The sequence below is a fragment of the Camarhynchus parvulus genome, chromosome 6 (genome assembly GCF_901933205.1).
Source record: "Camarhynchus parvulus chromosome 6, STF_HiC, whole genome shotgun sequence".
Taxonomy (NCBI): domain Eukaryota; kingdom Metazoa; phylum Chordata; class Aves; order Passeriformes; family Thraupidae; genus Camarhynchus; species Camarhynchus parvulus.
The window spans coordinates 26,376,616-26,402,865 of record NC_044576.1 but is presented as its reverse complement, the minus strand read 5'-3'; the positions used below and the strand labels follow the sequence as shown (position 1 = coordinate 26,402,865).

The 26,250-nt window shown below is 38.2% G+C and overlaps 1 protein-coding gene across 4 annotated transcripts in view; it reads right to left on the bottom strand.

Annotated features, from left to right (window-relative positions):
- Nucleotides 1–26,250, bottom strand: part of VTI1A (vesicle transport through interaction with t-SNAREs 1A) — a 258,869-nt gene that overhangs the window by 221,712 nt on the left and 10,907 nt on the right. For all 4 annotated transcript variants that reach the window (XM_030951465.1, XM_030951466.1, XM_030951467.1 and 1 more), the window contains exon 3: nucleotides 25,731–25,841. In XM_030951465.1, the coding sequence (XP_030807325.1) occupies nucleotides 25,731–25,841 (111 nt within the window). The remainder of the gene's footprint in view (nucleotides 1–25,730; nucleotides 25,842–26,250) is intronic.

Below are 26,250 nucleotides of genomic sequence, written 5' to 3'. Positions count from 1 at the left end.
TTAATTTGCATATAATAGCATAAATGTAAGGCATCAGTCAAATAATTAATACTAACTAAAATGGTGACAGCCTAGTTTTGTAGAAAATACAGAACAGCCACTTTCCAGTTTACTTTTAAAAACAGAGAGATGATAAACAGGTTTCATTGAACTTTGAGGAGCAATAGATACTCAGCATCTCATCCGTGGCCCTGAAACAACAGAATCAAGATGGGTTTTGTTGAATGCTGCCATGATTAACCTAAAACCTTGATGGCTGTATTTCCTAACTTACAGGACTAAGTGTAAATGTAGGACGTTCCACTCCTGGCCTTTGCTCTGTCAACCCTACACACATGTTGAGAGATCAGTGGCAGCACACAGAGGTGATGCCAGCCCTTGCCCCTGCTCGTATTTGAGTCAAGTCTTGGTATGACCACATTAGAGAACAAGTCTAGAAAGGGAGCTATATATTTACAGATCAAAATGAGAGATAACATACACAATACAGGCAATATACCTGCACAGAGAAGTACATGTCATTCTAGTCCTGCTTAGTAAACAGAAGATGAAAGAAAGCAAAACTAATGTAATTTTGAATGATGATTTCATTATTTCCCGTGACATTAAATAAAGCATTTGGCAGTGCAGAATTTTTTTCACATTGTTACAAAAATCGACTTACAATTATGATGGTGATGGGGATTATTTGCTATTCAATCTATACCTGTCTGATTCACAATCAATACATGAACTTAAAAAACCCTAACATGTCTTTAGTAAAAGTAAAAGCTGTGTGTCGTGGAAGACTATATAAACTGTATTGATGGAAGCCATACAATGTACAGAAGCACACAGCTACCTGCTTCCTGTGGTCATTGTCTTTTTCTCATACACTGGGAAAAATACCATTCTGCTAAGATCTGAAGTTTTAATACTTTCTTTGTGGGGTTATGACTCTTTTATGTGGAATTCAGAAGCTGAAGCATAAGTACACAAGATCTACCTGCATCTTTTGACTTGAATTTTGTAAAATTGGCATGGGACGAAACCCTTTGGTGAACAAATATACGAGGGAGATAGGAAGAGATTGATCAATTGATTACTTTTTAAACAGAAAATGTAAGAAAGCTCCTTCCCTGGCAAGATAGAACTTAATAATACAAACCCTTTCAAATCTCAGTGGCTGAAGTTCTTTCTAATGAGACTTGATTTGGGGAAAATATCAAACTTTTCTCACTGCACAGGGACAGCATTCCTATCATATTTTCCTATTGAATGAGCAGGAAATATATGAACACCAGCTATGTGGCTGCATCAATACACTCTTTGACACAGCAATTCATAGAGGAATGTGGCTGAAAGTCTAAAGATCAAGTACTTCAGTTTTAAAGTTTCAAAATTTTATTATTAGGAGCATAACAAAGTAAAATAAAATACTGCCTTATTTTAAAAGAAGTACAACTGTGTTGTTGCATAAACCTGATATCATCAATGTGGGCATATCCTTCACTAGCAAAGCCAATGCAAAGGTCAGATACTGAAGTTCTTTGTGCAGAGAGGACATCTTTCTGACTGGCCACCAGGCCTGAGGGAGTTATTTGAGACCTACTGAATTACCAGTAACACAGTAATATCAGACAACACTGTTTCTCATTAACAGAAGTGCTAAGGGGGAAATACTAGGCTTGCTCTGCAGTTACATAGCTGTACTAAAAAAATTAGGAGTCTGAGTGAACGGCATTGCCACACTCAGTAGACCACAAAATACTGCTTCACACAAAAAACCCTGCACTACTAACAGAGTACTCTATAAAAAATTGTATCTAAGTAAAAAACAGTAATGGCTCACATGAGTTCTTAAATTTTGTGTAATATTTAATGACAAATACAAAACTTTATACAAGGACTGAGAAGTGTGTAACTATTTCAAACTCAAGTTTTGTGTTCAAACTTCCACAAAGTGGTTAAAAAAATTTCAAGATACCTCTATCAACACAATCTCCTCATTTCTAGATAGGTTTCTAGGTGGTTGTTGCTTATATTGTAAGTGCTACATTTTAAAAATAAATGTGAAGTGGTAACAGTCTGATCCCCAGCTGGATAAGTTATACAGAAACAATAACTCAAAAATGTACAGCTTAACATTTGCACTATCTTTAAGACAGCATATAAATCCAAAGTGTACAAAGTTAAAAATATTTCCATTTACAGAGCTTTTCCTGAGAATGTTCCTATGAATGAGGCAGACATAGAAACAGATGGAAATTGTTTGTATTCCCAAATAATAGTTGTGGTATTTTCCCCACTAAAGTGATACTATTTCCAGAACTAGGATCACATCAGAACAAAGGAAGTCTTATTATTTTCTGTGTAGGATGAAGCCAAATATATTGATCTATCGCTCCAAGTAAACCAACACACGCCTGCTATAGTCTCAAACTTTAGCTGGAATAACAGGCACTACTTATCTAAGCAAAACTTGCCCTGTTCTGGGGGCCAGGAAGCTCAGACACACTGTTACACCTCACCTGGGCACAACACTGTGGAAGTGACTGCGTCCCCTTCTGTGCCACATGTGGTCAGGAAAAAATAAAATTTATAAAGCTGACTTAGCCATGCTAATTCAGACCAAAGGTCTAACACACAGTACCCAGGAAGTGCTAATATTAGAAACCCAGAGAAGGGGTCAAAGTGCACAACCCCTGTCTGGTACCCCCTCTTTCCTCACCCACCTTGTGGTGGACTACAGATCAGGCACTTCCCAAGTCTGATATCCTCTCCTCTCTTGCATTTTAATCTCTAATTCAATAAATTAATTTGATGCCACCTGACACATATTATGAGCAGTGGTGAAAAACTTCTTGACATTGCATCTTCTCTATATGCCACTCCATTTACATAATCATCTCTCTATATAACCCTTCCCTCCTAACCCTAGCTGAAAAATTTCTTTCCATTACCCAGGTCCTTGTACTGAGCTGCTCCAGAGCTTGTTCTGCTACTGCATTTTTGGGGAACAGGGAATTATAATCACACAAAGAGTCAAAGGTACATAGGTAGAGAGATGATTTGTCTCAGTCTCTATTCCTTTCGTAGTAATTCCTTCAGTGGAATTTTCTTTTCTGAACACTATTGAGTTTGGACTTTTTACTGTATTTTCCCCAAACAGTAACACTTGCCTGTCATTGGGAATGTCAATTCAGAACTGTTTTCCTGATAGGTGCAGTCCTTTCTACTTATCAACAATAAGCTTCACCTCTGAGTTTAATGCTTAACCACTCAGAACACTACTCCTGTGTTAATTAAATAATTAGTTTAGCTCTTCCTTTTACTGTCCTGCATATTTTAGTACCACCAGTAGCTTTGTCAATTCTTTCCTTTTTTATATTAAGACCATCTAAAAATATGCTGGACAACACAAATAGAAGTTGTGGGACACCACTGATGAGCTTCCTCCACTGTGAAAATTGACCATTACTTCTTACCTTTTCGTTCCTTGTTTTATCAAAGTGTCTTCCCTAATGCCCCACACAGTAACTCAATTTTTTGAAAAAAGCTCTGCTGAATGGAAATCTGTGAAATCTTCTCCACATAAAATAAACTTGTTAATTTTGCTTAATTAAAGAGTGGTTCAAAGTTTCACACATCAAGTAAAATGCAATAGATTGAATTAATTAAATGAATGGTATGAAGTGCAGCTGTCTCTTCTAGACACTGACTAGTATCTATTTCCATGAATATTTCCCTATAAATTCCTTTTCAGCCTCCAAACAGGTTTGAGCCACGCAGCCTCAAGATCTACTGCTTGAATGCATTCAGTTTTTAATTTATCTTAAAGAGAATCTTTGCTGACACCTAGCAGATAAATGTTTAATTGCACTTCTTACCATCTTTGTGGAGCCCCTACAGCTGATATTTTAGAGCCCAAAATGAAAAGCTTATCCAGATAGAAAATAGGTGGTACTCATATTCTTAAAAACCCCCTCGCCCACAAAGTAAACAGAAGTGCCAGTTACAAGCCTAACAAAGCATTTCCTAAAATTACATCTCTGGATACAGATATTCTCATTAGAATAATTTCTAACATCTGCTCAACTCTTAGCAGAGAATAGCCTTAAGGCACGAAAATAAAAATCCATGCAATGCAGAAACACTATATAACTTCAGAACCCTGATAACTTACTAGACAGGATGCTTTGCCACCAATACTACTAGAGAAGGACCTCCTTCTACCCACAGAATAAAGTCATCCAGTTACATAGGATGAAACAAATTAAAGAAAGCGAAGGAATCTTCATATATCCAATGTTATTCAGTTTTATTTAATGCACTATCATTTTCCAGGGTCTGTGCACCCCTGCTCCTCCAACAGCTTTATAGGGAGTCTGGGAACAGGTCCAAAGCAGAAAGCTGCTCATGGCAGGACCACCCATTCTTCTACCTCCATACCCAGCCCTGGTATTTTTTGCCACCACTAGTTTTAAGTTCAGTTCCTACATTTTGAGACTGTAGCAATGACAAAACATTAATGAAAAAAAAAAAAATTCCACATCTGCATCCTGCTTCATCATTCCCTGAGTTTAGGGCAAAACACAACTGACTCACCTTCTGCAAAAGTTCTACTCTGATTTTTTAGTTCCCCTGATCCTGAGCCACAACTTTAATAACTAATTCCTGTTCTGATGATGTAGTTCTAGGTTGAAACACTGCTTTTCACTCAGGAATCTCTCAGTCCCAATTGAGGAAGGCTGGAAGAGTGTAAGACTAACAACAGCACACACCTGCTTTGCCCCTGCATCCTTCTGCAGTGATCTTTTACTCACTCACAGAGAAATAACATGAAGCTATTTGGGGTTTTGGTCCAACCTAATGTACTCATTCTTGTGGCAGGTGGGGATATAACAATGGGAAGTGTTTGACAGAGGTTTCAAATGTGATGTACAACTCCACTGGCTTCTCTAAACTACCCCACCTCTCTCATTTTTAGCAATGCATTCCTATAAGAAAATTTTACAACTCTTTGCTAACTGAATCACCTGCAGTATAGATAATATTATCCTCAACAGTATGTTGTATAATTCTATCTTTCTCTCAGCTGTAACTTCAGTTCCACTTCATTCTTGTTATCTGAATACCCTGTAACACTATAAAAGAGGAAAAATTGATCCTTTTAGTAAAGATGGAATTAGAGGTGGAGTTTTAGTGAGTTGTTTTTTTTTTCAATAGGAGCTGTATAAGGACAAATATTCTCAGGGATTGCAGAGTCATTTTATATCATGCCACAGAAAAAGATGATCACTCCTCAAAGACTTTGTCTGAGTAACATTACAGAATTTCTTGCATTTCTTCTTTGCAACAACCAACACCTAAAATCTTTGAGGTACTTCTGTCCCCTTCTTCAATGACTTAAGGATTAGCTTTTCTATATATAAGTTGCTGATTTCATTACTTCAGCTGGTATATTCACCTACCCAAAAAGCCTCTGGATAGCCCGGTTGCTTAACCATACTGGAAAGTCACATGAAAGAAAACGTATCAATGAAATTCTCCAAACAGCAAGTGACTTTCTCTGAATTCAAAACTGTTCAAACCCTACCTTGCTAAGACTGAAACATGTTTCTTGCAACAAGATCATGTCAAAGGATAAAATTTCAAAAGCACTTATGTAATCTGAGAAAAAAACAAGCCCTCTTGAACCATGAAATGAGGTGCAGGTTTCTACATATCTTCCTTTCACAGGTTACTCATGAGAATCTGAAAATCCCACCTGAAAAGACATAAGACTAGAATTTTTAAGAGGTCTAAGCTGCTCAGCGCTGAAAGCCATTGAGGATTGAGCACTGACTCCTTCAGGGTCCTTTCTGAAAAAATCTCAACCTATATCTTTTAAGCTGCCACAGGTAAAAGCTTATAGCAGCTACAAACGATGGATTGACAATGGGGAAAAAAAGATGATAAAGATGGCAATGGCAGTGGTTGGAGGTAATGCTTCTGCATGTTCCTGCAGACCCAGTGAGAAAGCAGCTTTTGATGGTGGCCTCAGAAGCAGCTTAATCGTCGGCACTGGGGCACGAGGCAGCTGCACTGTAGACTGCTGTAAAGGAGTAAGCAAATCAGGAGAAATAAAGTGAAGGAAAACAGAAAAAAGCAGACTACCATCTAATCATGTCCTTGGTGGAAGAGAAGCGCAGAGAATTATTGGGATGAGAAAAGTTTTAAGTCAGCATCTTTCCCCTAAATGCAAAGAAAGGATTTGAAGCTGATAAATACCACTTTACCAACCTACGGCATTTAGTTCCCTTTCCTTGGACTCTCAACTGATAACTTTGTGAAAGGGCACCAAATTAAATGTTCCAATAATGCTTGGCTTCCTCAAGCCCAATTTCACCAGGAAACAGACACAGGAAATAAAATCACTGAGATACCAATTTACAGTTCTAACTGGTCCACAAAAGGTATAGAAAAACTTTTCACTTTAAAGGAATACTTCACATGAAGGTTAGTTTCAAAGAAGCAGATCTAAAGCCAGAACATTTTACAATTTCACCAAACTTTATATTTTTGAAAATGTTTTGGTCTGAAGCTTTGAAGCTTTATTCATTTTCTTGAGTTGAAAGCCTCATGAACCATTTACTTATTTTGGGTTCACACAAAATAAGAGTCATAAGCTTTGGTGTTGCCTGTAATTTTGTCCCTTTCCTCCCTCTCCTCACCAGCCTCCAGAAGCAACGCAAGGACAAAATTAAATAAAATGTGTTCATATATTAATTTTAAATTACACATAGTTTTAATTCTCCCACAGCTGCTGCAAGCGAAACTGGGACCACTGTATTCCATATACAGCAAACAATGCACATGCATCTACACACACACAAAGTATGCATCTGGATCTTGCACAGACTTTGGGCAACATTTGAAAGTTTGCAAAATAGAGCAGCATTAAAGTAATGTGCAGCTTGGCTGAGGAACCAGACACTTTGAACGAAGACAGTTCAATAAAATTGCAATTTATCTTGTATCATTATTATGGCTTACAGTTATAGAAATACCAACTGTGTTTACATATACTGAATTTTCTTCCTCAATCTTTGACATTTTGTTCAATATTTGTAAACAAGCAACATGCTTCATTTTCTATCTCACTGCCTTCTGATCCTTAGTTACTGTCCCCACATGGAACACAAGCTTAACAACATTGCAAGAAGAGACAGTTGCTTGACTTTGCTCCTGTACCCAAAGAAGCTCCCTGTCAGTAGACCATGACTTCAACCAATCCAGAGAACTCACTTGTTACTGGAGTAAAATCACAAGGCTCAAATGTACCATGTCACCACACACTCATAGGAGAGGAACAACATAAACTTGGGAAAGGGACTTCTTTACAAGGAAGCTGGGAATAAAGTGGGCCACAGTGAAAAGCTCAGATTTAGCACTAACACCTGAAAGAACAGCAAAAGGTCAATGATGCAATTTATCTTTCTCTGGACACATCCTTTGTCCCCCAGTTACACCCACTGTGGAAGTCTTCAAACTAAAAATACCTCCTTTAGACCCTCCATGTAAAGAAGAAAACCCCACGTTCCACAGCCACATCCATTATATTCAAACGTGTCTAAATGTTAATGCATTTCCTCTCAAACACCATCCAACAGTTTACCAAACCATTAAGATCTGAGCAATAAGATCCATCAGCTGTCCAGTCAAACATCCACTAAAAGGGACAACAATGCTGATATGATCTTCCCAGTCGTTCTGCGAAGTTTGTTACCACAAAGAGTGTGTGTGTGTGCTGGGATCACTGTACTCTATAACAAGGAGGGAGCAATAGTAAGAGGGACAACTGTCTCCTTTTAGCAATCTTGTTTCTAGCTGAGGAGGTGGAAGGCTGAGCAGCTTTCCTTCCACTCCCAGCCATCTGTTAAAAACCTCAGTGAGGACAGATCTACATCAGCAATTGTTATTGATAAAACGAAAGTGCTCTGACAGAATTTTTAAAACAGGATACTTGATTTTATCAGTCTAGAGAGGAACTTACTCTTTCACAGAGTTACTGACTAACAGCAGTCTGCATCACTCAACCCCCCCCTCATCCCTCTCCCCAATATGCAGCACATTCTGTGCCAGCCATCTCCCCTGAGTTTAACACTGTCATCTATGTTTTGGGGGGGAGAGGGGAAACCTGACCTCACGCAGCATTTTACTAGAAAAGCCTGGAAGTCATAGGGCACTAATAAAAATACCAGAAAAATAAAATTAAGGAAAAGAAAACAGAGAGAAAAAAAAATCCAGAACCAAAAACACAATAGAAACAATACTTTGTGTTCCTATTTTAAGTGCCTCTCTCAATGCTATATGCATAGCAGCTAAAGGCAAGCTGGAAACCAGCCAGGTCCTGGCTGCCAGCAAAAATTTTGTCACCTCCTTTGAACATCTGAAGTATGTTTACCCAATAGATTTCATTAAATTACACTTCCATTAGGAAGCATACAATGTTGATACTCATCTCAAAGATAAAAGGGATCGCTAAGAGGCATGTCATCCTGCTCCCCAGCTGATTGCTATTTCTGGGCCAATCAAGGAAAGGAGCCAGAACAATACTTAGTTAAAAAAATGCAGCATCTCCCCAAGGACTACATACTAAGAGACTGCAGCTCCATTATCAAAATGAGCATATCATTAATGACAATACACATAGAGTATGTTATTTTAATACAACTCATACACAACAAACAAGCTGTATTTGGGTCATTAGCTGAATTTGTAAAGCAGTATTTCCAAGGGTTAGAAACTCCTTATCAAGATATGAAGTTTATTGGTTGGGAGCAGGGAGAGAACAAATATTTTATATGATCCCAAAATACAGTGACTCTAATAACAGTCTGCGGTTTGAAGTGCAATGTAGTAGCTAACAGAACAATAGGCTATTCAAACAGAAGTTCTCATATTAAAGTAAAGCAGAAGTAATTTAAAACACCAGGCACTGTTTTGCTAAACATCTATGAGGAATAATGAAAGCAAAATGCCCCTGATGCAGTTTATACTGTATGTATCACCTTTTAATTTATTATTACAGTACAGTTAAAATAAAAAAAAAATACTCAAAGCAAATTTTACAAACATTTTAAAAAATCTATAGAAAAAACAATGCTGATTGTAAGGCAAGACACTGGGGAGGGAATAACATAGGAGAATCAAATAATTTATCCTATGGTAGGCTGAGCCTTTCCTAGTAGAGAGGAGGAGATATCTTTGTCTCTTAGCATTGCTGTTAGATGTATGATGTTTAGTGTGTTTCCTAATCTCCAATTCACATACCAGCAATAAAGGGAAGAGGACAAAACCCAACCCATGCTAATTAAAACATGAAGATATAGGAAAGGGCTGGGAGGTGTTAGCTCTTTACAGTCAAGCTCTGCCTCATCATCTTGCAGCAATCTGTGACTATTAATCTCTAAAAACACTCCTTGTTCAATATTCTGCAATCTAGACTTCAGCCAATCTCTTTCAACATGCAGAAAACCTTTTGGTTTAGCCATATTTGACATATCATATGAACTCCAATTATCCATCTTTTTGCAGTTAATCATCTCACAATTACATTTCCTGCACTTATAAGCATCCAGCTGGGAACTGAGTTTTAATCTAGGAAATAAAAAAAAAGGATTCAGGTTTCTAACAAATTACTTCTAATTAACCAGAACCTTTTCTAGTCATTCCAACCTAAAGACGCCTACAGCAAATGAAAGAATTTATTGTTTGCATTCCTAATGATACTTTAAAATTTCATTTCAATTTCCCCAATGAGTTACTTTCAGGAAATTCACTGCACTTATATCTACTTAAACAAACATTCTGTTAAGCAGGAAATGCACAGCAACACAAAACCTAGGGGAAGAAAGAGAGCTGGTATTACACTGAGCAGAAAAGCTGCAAAACAAAGCTAAAAAATCAGAATGCTAACTAATGGCAGCTTCCAGAAGTGCACTGCAGCTATGGTGCCCATGCTCTGCCGGAGTTATTTGGAATCTCAAAACTATGATCCCAAATAACAGTTTAGAAATTGAAAGTTTGGGGTTTTTTATTTTTTCAGGGGGAAAAAAAGGTCAATTCTACTGATACAAGGCAGCAATTTGTAATCTGTACAAAGGAAGTGGATTAAATGAAGCCACCTCTCTAGATAACTCAGGAATCTAAGTCAATGCCAGTAAAACAGCACATGAAAGAGCATTGTCCCACAACTTCCAGTGATTTCCCCAGGGTAAGATTTGGAATAAAAGCATACAAAACATGCTTACTGCACAATTGGGAAGTGCTTGATACCACGGGGAGGTAAAATGAGGTAAGAATCAAATGTAACAGTTTCATTTACATTAAATCATATCAATTTTCTCCAGCTGTTTCAGAAAGTCAATGCAACCATCTGACAGAATAGGATTGTTGCAAAGTAAATTATATCTTTCATGTTTTTTGGACAGTCAAATACCAGAGGGTTTTCTGTCAATTATATGGTATCACAGATGTACATCCCAAATCTGTCCATCTATCTAACAACAAGAAAACAATATACATCTGAAAAACATTTTTCAGAGCTATCTTTAAGTAATACATAATATATAGGTCAGTCTAACTGCAGAAATATCTGCTCAAAAGGTTGGTGTTCATTAATGCAGTACAAAAGTTTCCACAATACAAAACAGCACAGCACTAACTGGCTGATTGATTTAATATCAAGTTAAAGTAGTTAATTATTCTGGAAAAGAGTTATTTTAATGCACCTGAAGCTTTCCAAAACTATTAAATTTTATATGCCTGCACTAACCTCCTATTACTTTGACTTTCATTAAGTACCTCTGTAGGCACTTAGAGAACACCAAAACTTTTGGTACATTTTTGTTTTTATTTATAACAGAGGTTGAGGTGAGGCCATGGACATTTTAACTCACTTATAACAAGGGAAAAACAACAAAACCAGTAGCAACATCCACTGCTAAAATTTATCATACTGTAATTCCTGCCACAACAGCAACAGCTTTGATTCCAACACTCCAGCATCACAAACCAATTAATGCCCACCTCCCCTTCCCAAATTTTTGCATTTCTGGTTAACTTGTCTATCTGACACATGGAGTACATTCAATGACATAAGAGGAAGGGATGGATTCCCCCGATGAGATTCACAGATACATCCTTAGGTATTATAGAGAGAATATTCAAACCACTCTGCTGGAATTGTGTGAAACATCATGAGATTATCTACCAACACACTCCCAATCTACCTGTGCACTTTCAGCTGTGATAAATGAAGACCTGCATGAAGGAGCAGCAAGAACACTATGGGAAAGTTCATCTTAGTTGTGAAATTGGTCACCAAAGACAGAATGGAAACCCTGGCTGACAGAGGACAAAGTTTTTCTTCTTGAAGCTCCTCCCAAATCGAAAATGGGAAATTGAGAGACACAGGCTACACGTTTCTGTAGGAACTCTGCTTGTAGCCATCAGGATCGAGATGGGTGTTCCCATTCTGAATGCAGTGCAAGGTAGTTGGTATTTCAATGTGTGCTCTAGGTTAACATTACCAAATCCCACCAAAAGTCCTGCACACTGGACACCAAAGATCCCAGGCTGCTCACCCAGACTCCAGACCTCAGGCAGAGGTGCCCAGGAAGGAGACAGAAATCACCACTGGAGTTTTTCCTATCAAGTAGCTTTGAAAGTCAGAAAGAACAAGGCCTGTGAAGTCACACATGCCACAGACACCTGGCAGAGCTGCACAGCTCCCAGTGCCAGTAAATTCAGGCCAGAATTTTATCAGGGTGCAGCTCAGCAGGGACCACAGCAGGGCAGGGCCATGGGGAGCTGAGAGCAGCATCCCACAGCATCCCCCAAGCAGGGGCAAAGAGCCCTGAAGTGGAGCCCTGGGTCATGGTTGGTGGGGACACTGCTCAGGGCCACCGAGGGCTGGTGGTGCCCTGAGGGCCCCAGCCTCTCAGAACTGACCTTAACTTCAGCAAGATTTTATATTAATCACAGCTTGTGGAGCTGTGGAACAAACGTCAAGCAGAGAACACATAATGGATTTACATCGCCACAGAGAAGACAAATTTCAAATCAGAAATATCCAGCATATGAAGCAACCCTGATGCAGGTTAAGGCCAAGGACATCTGTCTGCTGTTACAAGAAACTGCTCTAACATTTTTAGAGTTTTTACTGGCTTACTGCCCTTGAGTCACACAAGCCCTGAACCACTGGCAAGTAAGGAATGAACAGATAATATTGCAAAGAGATTCAGAAGGTACTAGGCACACATGAAAAATTAAAAGAATTAGAAGAAAAAACACCCTCTCAGCCGCAGTCATTTAAGTAGGAACACCACAGAGAAAAGCTCTTAAGTGCAAATCTTTCTTATTGCAGTGTTACTTTCAGTGGCACATGAAACAGCAATGATAACAGGCTCAAAAAAAACTTTGAAAATAAAGTTAAAAGATACATGTAACTTAAAACTAACATCTTTTCCTACACAGAAAGGTTAAATTGTGGGGTTGACATTTGCATTTGTTACGTTGTCAACGTTTCCTGCCTATCAGCCTATGTACAAACAATATCTAAAGATGTCATCTACATATTTATACCAAAGGAGTTTATGAACAAGACCTGTCAGTATATTTTAACACCTTTCCAAAACGTCAGCTTTCATCAGGTATAAACACAACATGTTTAATTTATTAGTTTGGTTTAATATAAAAAGTTGACAATCATATGTCACCATAACTATTGATAAGGTAAATAAGGACTACAAGAAAACGTCAGAAAGTTATTAAAATATTTCTCAGCTTCCTGAATCAAATTGGATTTATTGGCTTTTCTCTGTCAATAAGTGCATCACACATTTTTCTTCATATGGCTATTTTTGAAGTGATGTGTCCAACAATGAAGTTTACAGACAGACTATATATCCTAGAGAATCTGAATTTCACTTTGACTTTTTGAGCCAGGGGAAAGGACTTTGTTAATATTAAAGAAAACCCCAACAAATGAACACAAAAACACAGATTTCTTCACCTATATTTAAACAAATGCCAAAGACTTCTTATTCTAAAATATACTAAGCCTCTTAAAAGGTAAAATACAAGGCAAAAGAAACTTTGAGTACAACTCTGAAGTTGAGCAAAGCAATGAATTTGTTTCCACTTTCCACAGGAGGTGCTTGATTCAATTCCCTCAAGAAGATTGCTACTGCCAAAGGTCCCCCGACTTTGTTTGTAATGTCAGAACAACCTGTTGTCACTTCATTCTAGATACTTCCCCCAAAAATGTAGCAAGAGGGCAGCATAGCCACTTTTCAAGAATTTTATCCTCTCTATGGCTATACAGCCAAACACCTCACCAGAGACTCCCTCCAGCCAGACTGCAGCAGTTGGCTCCATAGGGGAAAAAAAGCCTTTAACTGAATGCAAGGATGAACTCCATGGCATAGATTAGTTCAAACACTCCTGCCCAAGCCACACTCAGAACAGGTAACAGCACAGAGAGGAGGCACAGCACAGAGGCACAGAAGTATAAAGGCAGGAGGGGCCAGAGAATGGACAGCTCTCCTTACTGGAAGAGGCTTTTCTTCAGCCAGTCTGACTCTACACCTCAGAATTACATACCGTGTAGAATTTATTATGATACAACCAAGGTCATACTAAATTTGATACCATGGGCATCACAAACTATGGCATGGGCCAGTCCAGCCTCTTAACTAGTCTGTAAAATGTACCTGGCAGGGATAATGACAGTGTTTTCTAAGAATTCACCAGACATGCTAAATGTGCCCTCAAAGACCTGATCTGGATTTCCAGTTGCTAATTTTTGTGGAATTTTAATGATTTGTGTCACTTCATTATCAAAAACACAAATGCAGTGAATACAGGGGGACTCAGGTATGCAATATCAGAAATATTAGCCACTAATCCTTTATTGCTATCAGAAATTTAGTGCTGAAGACCTTGAAAGTGGATTGGATAAAATGGAAACCAGAGGCATTGTTTTTCTGCTCAAATGACAAGAAGGTGAAAGAACTGACATACGTTCCACCATAAGTGACTGAAAAGACAATTTCCAAAAATGAAAAATAGTCCAGATTTATTAATAAACATATTTAATTATGCTTAGTAGCCATAGGATTGTCCAGGCCCGTCCCTGGGAGTGTTCAAGGCCAGACTGGATGGGCTTTGAGCAGCCTGGTATAGTGGAAGATCTCCCTGCCCATGGGGAATGGGTGTTGGAACTACATGATCTTGAAGGTCCCTTCCAATCCAAACCATTCTGTGATCCTATGATATTTCAGGCTACAGAAGCACCTGTCCTGGTTTCCTTTGTCTGATACAGGGTACAAGAAAGGGAATGGAAATTTCCACAGGGTCCAAATTTTCCACAAAGGACGGAAGGACCTCAAAAGGAAGTCTTGCTCCAAAAGAATACATTTATCTACATCAGGAGCATGTTGGAGTTCTTCCACTACTTTTTCTGTAGTGTACATGATTTCAGGTTTTATTGCAGAATAGATTTGGCCCAGTTCTTAGATCAAACATCTTCCCTTCAACATGGCTCAAAGCTGCCTGAAACACCAGTATTTTGTTCAGACCCTCATGTCTGTTCAGTGCACACCTGAAATGGAGTTTCCAGTTCATTTTCCTGAAAAAGCAACTCTATTCAGACTCACATGCAGTAAGTGAGGAAAATTGGGGGATTTTGTCCAAGCAAACACCATCACTGTACAGGAAGCCCCAGATGGGAGAAAAGTCCTTAGCTAAGACATTTTTTAAAACATACAAATGGGTTGGAAACTGGTCCTACATTATGAGAGAACTCAGTGGTTCTGACCTTAGCAACAGAGTACTTTATAGGTACAAATTAAAAGTAAAAACTTTTAACATTTGCCCCAGAAAGAGAAACAAAAAAAGGAAAAGGGAAAATGAGGGGAGAAAGGAGCAAATTTTCCTTATGTTCATTCTAAAATACATGCATTTTAAACCAAGCTCTCTACAGGGCCCAAGTGCTGAGCCACCGATCTGCATTGCTGAATGCCAGACATGTAGCTCATGAATGGAAAAAAGGGATTTAATAACACGTTTGAAAGTGACTCCAAGTATGGGTCAGGAGAAAGATGCAGCCCAGGTGCCTTCAACTGAAATAAAGATCTAACAGGAGGACAACATGACAGAAGGTAAGAAAAAGACAAAAGGAGCACTAAGGGCTTAAAAAGGCTGGGAAAGCAATTCAGGTTAGCAACCCCTAACTTAATCCTGACCTTTCTGTAACTTTTTACCTTGATTTAGTTGACTGAACTAACTTTGTGGGAAGCTTACACAACTGAACCAGAGAATCTGATTTCTCCTGAGGACTGGGCAGAAAGAAGAGGGGAATCACGTGGTCACTTGAGGGTCTTAATGGCATTGAATTATGAAACTATACAAAAGAGTCGGTACAAATCAAATCTTTTCTTTTGAGTAAAAAAATCCTAGCACTGTGGTTTAGACTCTGCCTTAGCATTATTAGCAGGGTTTAGACCCTGCCTTAGCATTATTTTACTCACAACCACATTAATCACAGACAAACGCTTCTCATTTTTTAAGGATGTTAGAAATTTTAACAGAAACACATAACATGAAAACTTGTGGTTTCAAAGACAGCTGCTAACAGAACAACCTGTAATACTGACACTAATCTGTATTTCTTAAACAAATAAAAACAATCACAAGAAAGACATTAACATAACAACCCAGTCCTTTGCATAGTTCTATTTAGTTAATACTCATTACAGTGCCAAAGAGCTGTAGTCATGAGTGAGAAATCCCTTTGTGCTAGGCACTCCACAAATGGGGATCTCTGTGACAAAATATCTGCAGTTACATGTCCCAAAATACCAACCTCCATAATGGAAAGTTACTTTTTGGATTTTGAAACAAGAGAATTTACTTTTATATGAATGCAGCTATTCTCTCAAATAAAATATTAAATAAACACTTTTTTTCCTGCTTGGTGACACGACCTAGCAAAAGTTACAGCTCGATTTAATAATGGCTCAAACCTTTACTCAGGAATCAGTGAAAAGGAGGTGTTAAATTCATAATGCAGGAGCATTTTCTAACTAAGGCTCAAGCCAAGACCCACCAGACACAATACAAGCCTTTTCTTGGACTTGCCAGAATTCACATTTGAATCTTTAGTGAACAGGTACAAAGCCTGCAATTGCAATTCAGTGTTTTCCACACTGACCAGGAGGGTAAGTTGGCAAACACTACCCTTATTCATTCTAGTCTTAACTTCTCAGAAAGTAAAAAAAAAAAACCAAACTAAGGGCATGTTGGAAAGTTGTGGGGGTTCCAAAAGCATGCACAAATGCCACTCAATGGGAAACATGCAGAGCCCACACACACACTCCCCCTTTTCTTTCTCTTTATATGCCAGGCACCAAATATTTAGTTAGCAAAACCCTTTTTCATTACACCCATGTGAAATGGTTAAATGTTACTATAGAGGGAAAAATTATTCTGTTCTACTGCTGATCCCTGAAGCCACCTGCTATATTCCTTTTTACTATCTGTAATCTTTCTATTTCTACTCTAATTTTCATTGATCACCTCTTTTAGGAGTGAAACCTCTGTAGTATTCATTAAATATTGGAAAAGGCCTATTTTCCTCACATTGGCACCCTAAAGGCAGTTTATAAAAAGCAAATGAAAAGTAAGGGAGGTGCTGCATTTGATCCACTTATTATAAATGTATACAAGCATTAAATTGTCAAATGTACAACTTTAGATCCTCTAGCCTTTGCAGGGATTTCCTCTCTAACTGGCAAGAACAGCAAGTTTAAATAGACTTTGTGGCCAAGAACCACTTTTTGTTGAGGTTTGTACAGCAGCTTTAAGGGAAGCTGGCTGTATTTGGAACAGACTACTAAATGATTGCAGAGTAAAAATAAAAAGCTACCAAACAAAAGAACAGAGATATTTCACACTTTTTCCATATGTTTCACATAGTAAAGAATATTATTAGGAGGAGGCAGAATCACTCTAATACACTTCCAGCTCCATTTTTTTACTTTCTATTCCTTCCTCACTAAAAGCCAGAAACAAGATGACATCTCCATTGCCATAAAAGTCCATCTTTTTTTACCTGATAGCAAGTTTTACAGAATCATGAAGTTCTTTCTGAGCTTATTACTAGTGTGTTAAAAAGAACCAGCTTAGAGCACAAAATGGGAAGGCTTTTTCCCTGAGACAAAAGAAATGTGGTTTAGTTTTTAAATGCCATTTTAAAACTTTTGTAGCTAGAAAATACTAAAGAAATGTAATTTTTTTTAGTACAAATTAAAGTCTACTTACAGAAGGGAACAGCACTCTCTCCAACACTGATGACATCTGCCTAAATATCTGCTTTGTTCTTGGGTTAGAATTTGGGGTGGAGGCAGAAACAAAAATTTACTATTTTGGTTACTAAGAAAAATCTGCATAAAAAAGGTGGACTTACTTGATTAAATGATTTTTCTTAAGAATCCCTGACACGTTTGAATTCATCTAACACATTAGCTTTTCACAAGGGCTGTTCAATCAATTATAGTAGACTTCTTGAGAAAAGAGCCAGAAATGCAATTTAATCAGACTGTATTTCTATTGCACTAAATTTCAGTATTCCACTTTTGGAAACTCAAGATCATAAAAATGAAACTATGCAAAACATGATACCTGGCAACTCTGATTTCTTGTAAAACACACAAGTTAACATGTAACATCACTAAATCTGTGCTGTGGAAAGCATCAGAAAGAAAGAGCAAATACATCCATCACCGTTTCTTTATCTCTCTTATTAACAAATCCAGAATGTATTTACATTTACAAGAACTTGCAACTGGCACAGTAAAAATTGTATTATCCCAGTAACATCACCATAAATCTACAGTTTCTTGCTATTCTGTGGCAAAGGTTTTCAGCAGAAACAAGGTAACTAAAATATTATTAGTACTAGCAGAATATAATGAATGCTAGTATTTGTAATGTTTGACAACTGTTTGACAACCAGACATGCAATGTATTCAGTTATGCTAAGAGGTTTTTTTTAAACACTCCAATATTTGCTTACAATGCCATGAGAATTTCAACAAGCATTTAATATGTAATGACCATATAAAATTTTCCCCTTGAATTCTGATTGAGAAAATATCAAGATAAAGAACAAACCTCTTGAAGTTGGATAGAAACAGTTATTTTTAACAGCAGTGCTTATATTTCAAGTTTCTCTTCATGGAAGCAACAAAACCAAGCTGGCAAAAAAAGCTATTAACCACTCATTTGCCAACTAATTTTTGACATGGGACAGTTAATCAGTCACAAATAAAAAGTTCACCATTTACCAGATGGCAACTTCACTATAAAGGGAAGCTATTTTTGACCATGGCAATTAGTCTTCTCATGTTTCAAACACTACATTCTATTTTCACATTAATTTTTAAATCTATGTGGCTTTAACTTAAAATAAACTGTACATCAAAAGAATGGAAAATAAACAGCCAGGAACACAATTTGACGAATTGGATTTATTTAGTTTATTTAGCTAAACAGGGTCCATTGGATCTCTTTAATAGGCTGACAGTTGCACTGGGCTGGTTAATAAAACATTCAACACAGTATCTTCAGCCAATATAGAAATGCAAATCCCACCAGAAATATTTTATTCATGAAACAGTAATTTCAGTTACTACCAAAGCAAAAAAAAAAAAAAAAAAAGGCAAAAAGAAAAAAAAGAAACTGGGGGGAAAAAAGGGGGGAAGCCACGCTTGCTTTGCAAACAAACAGCGCCACCCAGCGTCACTGCAGGGACAGCACACCGGGACATCGGGAACGGCCGGAATCATTCTGCCCCTGCCAGAAGGAACCTTCTCTCTATTCTTTATCATTTACCAGTTGCACATGTCTCTTACTATTCAGCACTGAAATGCAAAATAGCCTCGCTCTAGCTGGAAAAAAAAAACAAAACAAAAAAACCCCACAATAACAAAAAGCATCATAACACGTTAAGGAAGTCGAGTGCAGCTCCAGCCTGAAGAGTAAACACATGTTGGGGGTTTTGCTCAGTTTGTCTGATTTCTTTTTGTTTGTTTGTTTGTTTGTTTGTTTGTTATCTTTACGTTTCTAGCTTGTGGTAGAAACAAAATCAAACTTCTACTTAAAGGAGTGCAGGTGAGCAATACAAAGCAGTGAGCATGAGGTACACCCTGTTCTCCTCACTCGTCATGCCCTCCTACACCCATGTTCACCTACAGCACCTTTATTACTGCTGCTAGCAAAAGGAGGACAGCAACAGCTGCTTCTTTTTGCACAACAGGTATGGCAGTAACATTTGGGTAGAATAACAAATCACTGAGGGAGTGGGAAACAATAAAGCCTTCCCCCTTGTGCCCCCCCTTCCCCCTAGCATTCACCTTTATATAAAGTCACTTTACCCATCAGCTGGTCAGAAGAAATTTTGACTGAACATGGCTTCCTCCACTCTCTATTAGAAAGAACAGCAAACATACTTAACTCTACTATTTTGAGAAGCAGAAGTTTTCACATAAGAACAAACTCCATGGTAAACAGAGAAATTGCAGTTCTCTACTTGGGAAAGGGCTGAAATCTGAACATGTCTACAAACTAACAGCTGGTCTGCCACAGACCACTTTTCAGCTTTAGTACAGAAACATTTTGTGTGTAAAGGGAGAAAGGAAAAAGGCATGAATGCTTACAGTGCTCTGAGTCATAAACCTTCCATTATTCACAGCTCCCAGCCACACACAAGAGTTATCAGATTCACCAAATCACTTCCTGAAAACACCTTTATTTGGAATCAGTCAGCCAAGCCTAAGCTACATAAATGAGTTTTTCTTAAAATCATGTGCATCACCTCCACCACAACTTGCTGAAGGACCAACAGAGAGCCACCACAAAAGTGACCAGTCTCAGCCCTACATGTTAACAGATGAGACAGACACAGAATTTCCTGTGAGGGTCAAGGGGGAGTTGGTTAAGAGAAGAGTCCAGTTAAGGCATTAGCTTTGCTGACATTAAAAGTTTGCTGCTTGGTTGCCCTCATGCAACATATTATCTCTTCACACATTGAGTTATGAGATGCATAACACACTTATTGGTCAAACAAAGGATGATTCTTTGTAAGTAATATCTACAGAATTACAAAGCCCCGGAGCTAAGGTGTGTTTCACTGGTGTGGCCTCTCAGGAATCTCAGCTAAGATGATCATAACCCTTTAGATTATTTACAAATTAAGCATGTTAACTCCCATCTTTCACACTTTCCTCCACAGAAAAGCATCTCATCACTAGTAAATTCCATTATGAAATAAATTGACTTCCATCTGCATACTTCCACACAAAACAGTACAAAGAAATTTAAGACATAAATAACTTCGGGGTTATTTATTCATGTAATTTTCTACAGCATTCTAAGTTATACCACTTCCTAATATTTCATTAGTTTAGGCCTTGAATGTTACAAAAAAAAAGAACATTTCTTCCTGTATCACTTTTTCCCCATTTAAAAGAGCAGTATTATAAATCAAGTAATTTCAAAAGGTGAAATGCCTCCACCTTTTTCCACCACAAACCCACCAGGGTGGGACATAAGTGGAAACAAGCTGCGGACAATGTGCAGTTAGCCTCTATAGAAAAGAAGCCAGCCTAATGCTTAGCCACAGTCAGGCAGACAAATATCATATCAGAAGTTATTAGAAAAGTAACAGAGGAAAACAAACAGTACCTCTGCAAGGAGCAGTTTGAGTAGAATGTAGAGGAGTGATTACTTATCTCAAGAAGGTGACAGTATCTATAAAAATAGCAGTGAAGGAACTTTTGTTCACAATATGCTTTTTCAAAATTAGATTGTCAAAGTACACGGCCAGACAATTCAAGTTCTTTCTTTTGAAACTTAGTTCAACCTTGTGTGCATTAAAACAAATCCTCCACAGCCCCATTTAAAAGAGCTGTACTTTTCACAGAGTGAAAACCAATCTGATTTCAGAACTTTGAAATGTGTCCACAGATCAGGTTTCACTAAATGCACCTGTACCTGCCCAGGCAAGGCTCTTGTGCACACATGACATTTTGACATGACAGATTCCCTGCTTTCAAGAACACTGTTAGGATACAACAACTAAGATATTTACACACAGCAGTCCCACACATGGCTCACACTTTTCTCAGTACAGAACATTATTGCACTATTTGCTTTATAAACCAAAATAACCCAGCAGCAACAGTGGAGTTTCTAAGTTTTAGTTCAAACTGGAGGCCTGGAGAAGACTGGCCATAAAGATACAGCCAGCAACTTGTCATTTGACAAAGGGTTTCAGGTGCTTACAGCCATATTTGTCTGGGCAGGTGACTGAACCTGAAATGGGGGAAGTTGTTTTTGCAAAAAAGGCCAGAACACAACAGACACAGCTGTATGAGTTGTTCAGGTGAGTTTCTGGACTCGGGTGGTATTTGAGAGTCATACAAGAGAGCTAACTTTGTCCAATAAAATTATCTCCTGGTTATCTCCTTAAATGTTTTTAAAGCTTAACAGCAGCTGAAGTTTTAACAGTAATCTGAAAAAGAACCTGCAGGAGGTATAAATTGTAAATACATACCTCACTAATGACTGAAGCTATTGTTAAACGCCAACAACGTTTAAATGTTTATTCAAGTTTTGTACAATGTATCTGTGTATCTGCAAATTTGCTCCACCCCTTTCTTCCTTTAAAGGTTATTCTGAGACTCAGAATCACCAAAATCAGTAGCGATTCTGACGATTTAAAAGGAATGAGCACTGTCTCCTGGACTGATAACATATGCTACCTGCAAGATTTACCTCTGTGCTGCCAACAGAATAGGAACAGTTCCTATGTAGCCTTCTTTATTTGATGGCTATTTCTTCTTTCTCAATATGCTCACTGCATTTTCAACACTGATTGTGCAATATTCATTTTTGTAACATGAATGTTACTGTATAACATGGTCTTACAAGATTTTTATATTTCCTCACCCATTGGATGCCTTATATGCCAGCAATAAGCTTTTCAGGAAAATAAATGCCTGCCTTTGGTTTTTTGTATTTTATGGTGCCCTGACATTGAGCCAGTACATGGAACCCTGGGGATGGATACAAATGCTAGGAAATAACCATATATTTGCTAGGTTTATAGAGTCACATTTTCACATAGACTGAGAGAGATTTAGCTCAAAGCAATGTTTATAAAATCTGGAAGCCTTTCACCACTATATATCCCCACTATTTAAAGAAAACTGGCTCCTTTTAGGTAACAATTAACACAAAATGCTTTATTTCTATGAATAAACAGCACCTATAGTCCATATACTTAAAATATTTTTTTTTGCCATCAGAACTTACTTCATCAGGCACAATGGACAGTCTACATCTGAAACAGCCAGAAAAAAAATATTTACAGGCCTAAACTTGTCACAGCATATGCTATAGCACAGGCTACAGTTGAGAGGGCCATAATACACAGAGTGTCACCATACAATATCAGAAGGCTTCAATCCATACAGAGTAACGCCAGACCACTTCAGCAGGCTGCAAGCATCTGCCCTTCCTGTTCCTTAGCCCAACCTTTTGTCCCCTCATGTTGATGCACTGTCCCTGTGTGCCCTCTGCTCCCTTTGGTGGTTGCTCAGTGCCCCTGGGCTCATTGCTGTCAGTGCTGCTCACAGCTGTGCCCACTGGGGATGGGGATCAGCCACAGCCCCACTGCCAATCTCCACAAACGTACCTACATAAACTGCACAATGGTGCATTGGTAGATGCAGGGAAAACCCTTCTGATAGGAAGGTTGTTTTTAACTTCAGGAGCTCTGGCTCCACAAGCCGTGGAGCAGCCTGGAAAGCACAGGGCTGTGATGTGCAACTCCACTTGGGGCCACAAGATAGAGCCACGAGCGCACTCACAGCCCGGCAGAGCCCCGCGCTCCTTCCTCACCTAACACGGACCAAGCCCCCTACAGAAATGAAGGGGCCTGGGATGAGCTATTGAAAATGAGACAATAAACACAAGATTTACATCTGCAAGTGAAAAAAGACAGCATAAGGTTTATGAAACAGTTTCATTCTGTTTCAGTACGTTTATCATAAGCCTGAAAGTTGGCTTTTGGAGATGTGTGCAGCTTTTCTGCAGAGAAGCATCACTTCATGCTTGCCCTGTTCTGGTATTTCTCCTCAGAGAAGACTGCAGAGCACTGAGGTGAGCATCAGTAACCACTCCTGCCTAAAGCTGAGGTGAGCACTCACTCTGCTCATTTTCCCCATCAGATTCACCGTGCTGTGCTTCCTGAGTACTTTTAAACACAAAATTGTGCAATTCTTTTTTTTCATTATCACTGTTCCCCTTCAAGAGAGAGGGCTCAGACAGGGCAAGGTATTTTTTTCTGCTCAGATATTATTTACTGCAATTTGTGTGTTACCACTATGCATGTGCAATCCAGTGCCTTTGCAATCCTTTGCCTTCACACAGCCCTGGACTGCAGAGCACTGACACCTAACTGCAGGTCTCAAACCAACAAGGATTAGCCATGAGAGCAAATAAATCTCCTATTTGCAACTTCTTCCTATTTGATTACAAAATTAGAGATGAAAAGCCGTGTTTGGAGTAACTTCTCAACAGAGCTTAAATCTGTATTTTTCAGAATGTACTTCAACATAGTAAAGTGTACAGGAAAAAAACCCTTACATATTCACAAAGATGCCACAGCACCTAATAAATAGTATTACAGTAATGGCATTTTGTCATTATTACACACACTGCTCAAGACAAAATAAACTCACCAGTTACGTATTAAATCTCAAAAATAAACTTTAATGTTGTTCATCCTGCCAGTAAAGAATGGGCAAGTGAACAGTCCACAAACCTCATGTTTCCTTCTCCTAGCTTTAAACATGTTGCTATGCTGCTGTTTTCCATAACTGTTCGGGTAAGGGTAAATTTTCAGATGCTATAAGGCATTCAAATAATCACAAGATCAATTCTCATGCTATCAATGAATATAAAATAAAACTACTAGAGTTGGTTCTACATTCACTTTGCATTTGAAATACAGAACTTAATTAAAAAGACTGTGCACTAAGGTATGCAGTTTTTGCCATTAATTTTGTTCTATAGTCTCCAACAAGTTGCTATTTTCCTGGATAATAATCCAAAAAAGGTCTTAAATCCTTATGTACAAAATTAGAAAAATGTTAGTACCTGGAACTATGTAAGGCATTTAGTTGTAACCACACTATTTGCTATATAAGAGATTTTTTTCAAGCACAGTTGTTTTCTTCCAGCACTTTGCTCCATCCTTCACATAATTTTCTTTCCTTGATCTTCTGCTGAAGATCCTAGGTTTTGGAGCTGTTGCTTCTATCCATTATTATGACCTGTTCCTTCCTCTTTCTCATGTTGTTTTTGCTTCCTCACTTTGAGCACAAACTTATGTTCTCGTGATCACATAACTCCCAGTGCTATGATGCATTTCCTTGCATTCATTTCTCCTCTTCCATACAGTGTTCAGTTCTGAACTCTCTCATTCTCACTTGCCTGGGAATATGAAAGTATGAATTCCACCATCTACCTACATATAGAAATAGGCCAGGAACAAATACATGCTGACAGCAAATTCTCACACATCTGAGAAGATAAACAGCATCCACAATTGGTTCAGAAATTGCTCTCTCTGGGAAGTCACTGTTTGGCCACACACAATTCCTATGGGGGAACAGATGAGACTGCCTCAAAATTTTGATACAAGTCTTTTTATTCTAACATTCCTCAAACTTTACAAACTGCAACCATCTTCTCATACATTTTTGTGCGACTGCTCAACTTGGCAGAAGCACAGAGGAGTGACAGTCAGCTGGATTTCTTGGCTGCAGGTATAAACACTGACTCCCCTCCCCTGAAGGATTAAACTGCTGCCAGCAACCTGAGGAAATTCACAGCTCTCCACTGAATGGAAAATACTGCCACTACTTATTTCTTTCTCCTTACCCTGGAGGAACTGAGCTGCTGCCAATTAACATAGCATTTTCCTACACTTTGCAATCCCTTTGAACTTTTTCATGATTTTACAGGAAACAGTTTTGTCTCTATGTAAATCTATTCAGTGCAAATCCCAGCCACAAAAAAAGGACTGATAACTGTAGCAGAAGCCCCTAGACAAGGGAATCTTGTTAGTCTGCATCCATTACTCAAAAAAATGTAGTATTTATAACCAATTTGTACAAAAGCCAAGAAGAATCTAAGTGCAATGGAAAAGACAACACAGTGGCTAACAAATGAAGTGCACATGAGATTAACTACACTGAAAAATTCCACGGATTGGAGATTATACTGCTTTCATGTTACTGCCCACATCACTACAAGCTGTCATTCCTTGAGAAATAGGATTAAGAGCTGACTATTTTGCATACATCATGAACACTCACAGTATCTACTGATGGAGAAACAACAGAGTTCCAGGAGGCTAGCAACTGGAATATTGGTATGGGACTTGCTGCTAAAAGAAAAGCTTCTCTTCCCCAGTTTGGTTTTCATCTGTCCACATACATAGCAAGACACCTGCGGAACTCATCCCTCACACTAGTCAAAAATGCCCTCTTGTTTGCCTGAATAACTGCATTGTTTTATTTTTAAAATTCTTAGAGATGCCTTCTTTATGTAATAAGTTAAAAACTCACAAAATCGGCTTCAAGTTTTCCCATTTCTTGTTTGTAGCTCCTCATTCGACTGCTGTACATCCCTCGGCTTTGAGGTGGGATCTCTCGGACTTCAAGTTCCATCTGCTCAAGCTGACAAGGGAAAATAAAGAGCAGGTATATAAATCAAAAGATTAATTAAAGCAAGAACAAATTTGCCTGAGTTCAAGAAATATACCTAAGTTCAAGAAATATTCCTTCTTTATAAGGAAAAATGTTCCTTATTCTGCAATATACAAACAATTTATCAAAATCTTTGCACAGTCTTAAGTCAAGAAACAAGTGACAACATTAGCATTATTAACACTCAGAAGGAATGATTTGAGCCAAACATTTCTGGATTTCAATTCCAACTGTGATGAATACATCTTATTACCAAAAAAAAAAAAAAAGTAAAACTGAGGATAATTCCTGCAAATGAGCATAGTTCAAAAGAAAGCTTACCTTCACCTAGCTTGCAGTTTTGGAAACCATTGGCTGAAAAACATATTTTACATATATA